A 6,595-nucleotide genomic window follows, 5' to 3' on the forward strand; every position below is an offset into this window, starting at 1 on the left:
AAAGTGGATCCCTCCATGGCCGACATGCGAAGTACTCAGTACAATGGAGTCATCACAACTACGACGGCCCGTGCATCATCCCAAAACGAAGGATCCAAGCACTTGTGTTGCACCGCATAAGCCTCGTTGCTTAGATGATCATCCCATTCTTCCCACTCTTGGGACACCATTGTGCGTTGAAGCTCACTACGAACGGCATGTAGTCTCTCCAAAACAATCCACATGTAGGCAAACCTTGTTTTGGAGGGCTTCACGAGCTCCAATCGCAAATGAACACGGAAGATGGCCAAGGGTTTCACCTTCTTAGTGAAGGAGGTCACCATGGTGGTTGCTTGGGCCAAAATGTCCTTGACCCAAGCCAACTTGCCAATATCTTCCATGAGCAAGTCAATGCAATGGGATGTGCATGGAGTCCAAACAATTGTTGGGAACTCCTCCTCCACCATGTGACCCATTGCACGGCAATTGGATGCATTGTCGGTGATGACTTGCACCACCTTTGCATGGCCAACCTACAGCCCAAAGTGCTCATGTAATTAGTACTATCATCTATGTGATATGTACTATGTTACATAAACATGTAGACTTATAGTATGTACAATGAATAATTTACCTCGATGATTGCTTGGCGGATGTGTTGGAACATGAAACTCCCACTTGTCTTTCTACCGGCTTTCCCGGCATCCACCGCTCGTAGGAAATACGTGCCAAGAGGGCAAGACACGAGGATGTTGATGATGCTTCTCTTCTGATCACTCCATCCATCGGAGAGGATGCTACATCCATACTTGACCCATCCCAAACGAATAGGCTCAAGTGATCTACCAATCCTCTCCTTCTCCTCGGTGAGCTTCTTCGTCCTCATGTCGGCGTAGCTCACTCCCGTCCATCCATCGCATGGACCGACGGCAGCAATGGCCTTGACCATCCTCTTCCATTGCGGGGTTTGAAGGACATGAAAAGAGAGATTGCACTCAATGATGGTGCGTGCAATCTCAATCTTTGCCACTCGTTGCCGCTCTTTTACATAGGCCTACGTGTTAAAGTGGGTTGTACAAGCCCTCTAGCACCGGCATCATCAGAGGGATGTCGTGGTTGCTTTGATTGGGAGCTTGACCCCGATCCTTCCCCAATATTGACACTCGCGCTTCCGGATGCTGAAGAGGGCATGAGTCTCTCTTCCTCGAGCTCTTGTTGTCGCAGAGGTGGGCTTGACCTTGTGTTATCCGCTTGCAAATGAGAGTTCTTGCTAATCACCTCATCGGCAATGGCTTGTGGAATGGATTGACATCCGGAGAATCCACCTCCTCCCAACTTTGCCATGTGACGAAGCACTTGGGTGATGGTGCTATTCTCTTCGAAGCCGCAATACCAGCATTTCCAACGCTTCCCTTCTGAACTGGCGGTGGAGGGTCCAAGCACTATGGTGAAACGATCCCATGCGGGATTGGCCGGCTTAGGCATGATGGATTATGAGGGAGAGAATGTGTGTGTGTATGAGAGAGGGAGAGAGAGAGAGAGAGAGAGAGTGTGTGTGTGTGTGTCTAGACTCTAGAGAGAGGCCTTGAGGGAGGAAGAGAGAGAGTGTGTGTGAGAGCGGGAGAGAGAGAGAGAGAGAGAGAGAGAGAGAGAGGCCTTGAGGGAGGAAGAGAGAGGGTGTGTGTGAGAGAGGGGGAGAGAGAGAGAGAGTGTGTGTGTGTGTAAGAGAGAGCCTTGAGGGAGGAAGAGATAGGGTGTGTGTTAGAGACTTAGAGAGAGTGAGAGGGTGAGAATGTGTTTGTGTGTGTGTGTGTGTGTGTGAGAGAGAGAGAGAGAGAGAGAGAGAGAGAGGCTGCCTTGAGGGTGAGAATGTGTTTGTGTGTGTGTGTGTGTGTGTGTGAGAGAGAGAGAGAGAGAGAGAGGCTGCCTTGAGGGGGAGAGAGTGAGAGAGTGTGATTCGAGAGGGGGAGACTCGAGAGAGAGATTGTGAGCTCACTGGATGCTTCTGCTGGCCTGTGGCAGCTCAGGCTGTATCAAATAGCCCAGCCCTTGGGGCCTGCCCAGTGTCGCTTGCACAAGAGAGAGAGAGGCCAGCCGGGCGCAGTACCCAAACGGGCAGTTCGTTGACGCCCAGGGCCCAGGCTGCCACGTTTCCCAAACGGGCATAAACGGCCACTATCCCGATTCCCAAACGGGCATAAATGGCGAGTTGGCGGATTTGCGAAAAGTGTGCACAACATGTGACTCGGCGAAAACAACGAAAAAAGGCCAAAAAAAAAACAAGTTCTGTACACGCCTCGAACCCACTTCCGTACGCCTCGAACGCCTCTATCCTTTAGTTGCGCGCCTCGTAACAACCTTGGGTACACTGGGGGCATCTCCGTCCAGTGTATTGGCATTGCAAAACAGTCAAACACACGCAAACAAATCATGCGAAAACAAGTTTATGCATGCAATCATAAATGCATGTGCACATGTAATGGACGAAATCTCCCTTTCATGAGAGTTGTAAAAAAAGTTCATGTCGGGCACAAAAACTAGCGCAACAGAAATATGAATATATGTCCTATTCTTCCTATGGAGTGACAATGCCATAGGTAAGACGCCATCGTGGCCATACACGGGTGGCACCAACAGGCTCCCGTCCATATAGCACGAAGCAGGTCACACACGGGTGGCACAAAACTAGTTCCCGTCCATGTGATGCTGTACTGTGGTCACACATGGGTGGCAGAATCTGGCTCCCATCCATGTGACACCAAAAGACTGGCCCTTTCACATGGGGCACTGGCCTGGCCCCATGTGAACATGGCACAAATCTAGCCACTCTATGGAGTGATAGTCCCATAGAAGTGGCTCCAGAAATGGAGATGGACCAGATGGTGGCATCTTCTATGATGGCTCGGAGGGTGAAGATGTGATCCAAAGTGGAGAATGACCTATGGAAGCCTACCTACCCTGATGCTCTATGCCCATGTCTCTTTGCGAGTGTGCTAATCTCCATCTCAAGTATGGACCCGTTTTGCCAGTGCGTGGCCAATCATAATAGTCTTGTAATTGTTGGGGTCCACAAGTTCTCCGACTTTATGGATGGGTGTGATGATATGGGCTGTGCAAGTGGGTGGGAAGCCTTCTGAAAGAGCCCGGGTGAACATATGGGCTAGGAGGGGTGCCAGAGTCTCCCCCGCATGGGAGATGTGCTCTGCCAAGTGGCCCTCATGGTCTTGTCATCTACTGTTTGAGTGTCCGGATGGCTTGGGCTACCATTGCGGGTGTGAAGAAGGTGGGATGTGGATGTGATGGTGGTGGGATGTGGATGTGATGGTGGTGGGATGGGGGGCTGATTTGCTACTTCGTACATGGATCGTGCATGTGTGCCATATGTGGAGAGAGAGAGAGAGAGAGAGAGAGAGAGAGAGAGAGAGTAACAATGCTCTAGAAAGATGATATTGCACAACTTAAAATGATGTATTGTATTAATCAAGTACATGCTTTTGTAGGTTTAGAACCTTATCTTTTGACTCAATCAAATTACACATTGCAATACACTAATGCGACATGGCATACACTTATCTTATCCAGATATAAGGGCGTGTTCACACCTAGGCAGGCGTTCACACACACTTACACATGAACAAGGTCACATACACATACATATACATAGCCCTTTTGGGGGCAGCTCACACACGAATACAAGCTTGTACACAAACACAGGTACATATAGAAGATGGACACACATATGAGCTCTGAAATACTCAACAAACTATAATCTCTTAGCCAATCTAGACCTCATCCTGCTAGCACCATTAGTCCACGTGTGACCCTCCAGGTCCTGACATTTGGACGTAACATTAAGGGTCCCTTTTTGGCGATGTGAGTTGATATAAAGAGGTTTTAATGATTTAATAAATGAAATTTCTAAAAAGAAACTTTTTGAGACTTCGTTTGTGTCCAAAACTGACGTAGAAGCTCTGCAGATTCATTGGAGACCTATTTCCTTGGGTGGCTCCTATGGTTTAACCTGAAGCAGTAGGTCTCTAATACTCTGCAAAGCTTGGAGGTTCTCCGCCCTCCAGATAAGCCTTTTTTGTCAGCAAACCCCAAGTCCAGCTCTGTGGGGCTCTGGATTGGTATTTCTGTTGATCTGTGTCTCTTCAGACAAGCATTTTATCATCAGCGAACCTCAATTCCACAGCTCCTGGCATTCCTTAGACTTATGTCCTTCCAGATAAGCCTTTCATCATCAGCAAACCCCAAGTCCAGCAGTGAATTGGTGTTCTTGATGTTCATTTTTGTAGACATTTGTTTTGCAGCACCAGAAAGATAAACAAATAGCATAACCTCGGCTAGGAACAAGAAGAGGTAAGGTGCCAATTGACAATGCTGAAGGTCTGAAGGGGAGATGGCAAAGCGTTCACTACCATTGTGTTGGATTAAGCATCCTCCTGCATGGAGACTGGAACCATAGGGTCTTAATCCATGGAGTAGTCATTAGTTCTTAATGCATGTTTTATGGTATGGAATCATTTAGATGGTGATTGGTTAGCCATCCCTGTGGACTAGCTTTGCCAATGGTATCAGATTCTAGACTGCTTGACAATTTATGCCATCTCTACCTCATGGTGTACTGCAGATAGTCTTACTTTTAACATGTGTACTGTAATTTATATCGCTTAAAGTAGTGCTTTATATTCTAATATGAATCATTTGGCTCCATGATAGGACCTTGAACAGGTGCTAAATTACTTGGGAGCAGAGAGTGTTGGGCCTCGCCACACACTCCCCAATCTTAACAAAATCATTCAGCTGGTATGCTCTGGAGCAGGCACAGCTGCATAAACTCACTGGATGTTATCTTTGCCCAGCTATTTTTGAGAGACTAGCAAGGTGCCATTTTTATCCCCCCACTTTCTTTAAGGCTCAGTTATGTTTTAGTGGGCATTGTACACTCTAATGTAAGGCCCTGCTGTGTATTACATACAGAGGTCACACAGTTTTGAGTACTGCTCTACCTTCTTGTGGTTAGAGTGCGTGCTTCAATCTATGAACACTCCAGTACACGTGAGACAGTCACCTTAGAGAAAGCTCTTCCAAACAAGAAATTGGTCTTTGAAAATCTACGACCATCCGTACGTATGAATGTAGGCTTGCAAGGTTCCAATCCAAGGCGTTGTGACTGTGAGCTCAGGCTGACATTGTTTTTCATTATTGATGAACACATTTCATAAGAACATGTTGCTATCTGATGACAGTCGCAAATCAGCTGAGGACCTGATTGCTGAGTGGTCCATTCTTCTTCCCAGGAGAGAAGGCCAAGGGTTGACTGGCTTCCCCAAAGGCACATGAAAAATGTCCGTTGTCCAATTGCCTTCCTAAATGGTTTTTTTTTTTTTTTTGGGGCCTCTTTTTCTCCTCTTAGGCCCAATTTTTATGTCTGCACCTCTTGTAGATAGAGGCATTTTACTTGTTCTGAGAGTAGGTCGCCGTACACTTCTTCATCGACTTGTAACTCTCTTTTGTAATAAGCTTGATATGCTACATATAGCATTCATGTGTAGAAAAGGTTTGCCAGTTCAAATACACATGTACTGGTGGCAGAGATAATTGCCAAAACACCCATCTTTTACTACAAAATGGTTTCTCTACTTGCATCATGGTTAAAGACAATTATTTGATGCTCTAGGTAAAAGCTTTGATAGCCTTAAGACAGACCCATCTTTTACTTCTCTAATTGCATCATGGTTAAAGACAATTATTTGACACTCTAGGTAGAAGCTTGATAGCCGTAAGACAGTTCAAATGAGCCCTTGGTGCATTTAAAAAAGTGGAATCACTAAGAATTGGGGAATTTTGTGCTGTTTAATTGAAAAAGAGCTCACGCACACTTGTGCATGAACGATTTACTTCTAGTAATCTCAATACACAAACCACATTGCCCATTTTATTTTCTTTTTTATTTTTATTTGCCTTGATACAGTGCACTCAAAAGCACGTCTCAATTTTCAGCTTGCCATTAGGCTATATTTCCAACCTTCCTATATCAATGGGATGCCCCATAGAATTGAGGTGATTTCACTAAGATTACACTAAGTAGTAATGCCTTTTACAAAACCATTTGACCTTGAAGCATTTAGAGATGGTTCGATGGAACCTTGCCATGGGGGCTGCACTCACTCATTTTGCTACGTTGTGAATAATTTTACACCTCCAATAGATCAACTTCTTCTTATGAATTGCTACACAATGCTACAATTGGGTCGTATTATTGAACTTGACATCATTGGGAAGAGTTGTACCCAAGCGAATTGTCACCCTCACTCCTAACTAAGAGCTAACTCCTTCGAGGACTTGTAAATTCTTTCATCTATTGATCTAACTCAACGACAATGTTGCTACAAGTAGTGAAGAAGGATCGAAAGCCTTTAAATCTACCGAGCAAGATGGTGGATGTGACTACTTTTTTTTAGTAATAGCTTGATAAAAGATTGAAGTGAATAGTGCAACACTTGATTTTAGTGACTACGTTTCAATACGAGGAAAATTAGATTCCGAGGTGAGTGGTAGATCATAATGATCCACATGTTCTAATGCATGAATAGCCATAATCCACTTGAAC

The 6,595-nt window shown here is 45.6% G+C and overlaps 1 protein-coding gene across 3 annotated transcripts in view; it reads left to right on the plus strand.

The window, feature by feature from the left end:
* The window catches only part of LOC147617613 (vacuolar protein sorting 38-like), a 64,536-nt gene extending 58,910 nt beyond the window's left edge, over positions 1-5,626 (plus strand). For 2 of the 3 annotated variants that reach the window (XM_086775899.1, XM_086775898.1), the window contains 2 exons: positions 4,702-4,866; positions 4,963-5,626. In XM_086775899.1, coding sequence (XP_086632025.1) covers positions 4,702-4,818 — 117 coding nt within the window. In that variant the 3' untranslated portion in view covers positions 4,819-4,866; positions 4,963-5,626. Of the gene's footprint in view, positions 1-4,701 lie in introns of all 3 variants that reach the window. The other variant, XM_086775897.1, reaches the window with a different exon arrangement.
* The last annotated feature ends 969 nt before the right edge of the window (positions 5,627-6,595 follow it).

Source organism: Cibotium barometz, chromosome 36, assembly GCF_041138505.1.
Source record: "Cibotium barometz isolate CiBa-2024 chromosome 36, ASM4113850v1, whole genome shotgun sequence".
Taxonomy (NCBI): domain Eukaryota; kingdom Viridiplantae; phylum Streptophyta; class Polypodiopsida; order Cyatheales; family Cibotiaceae; genus Cibotium; species Cibotium barometz.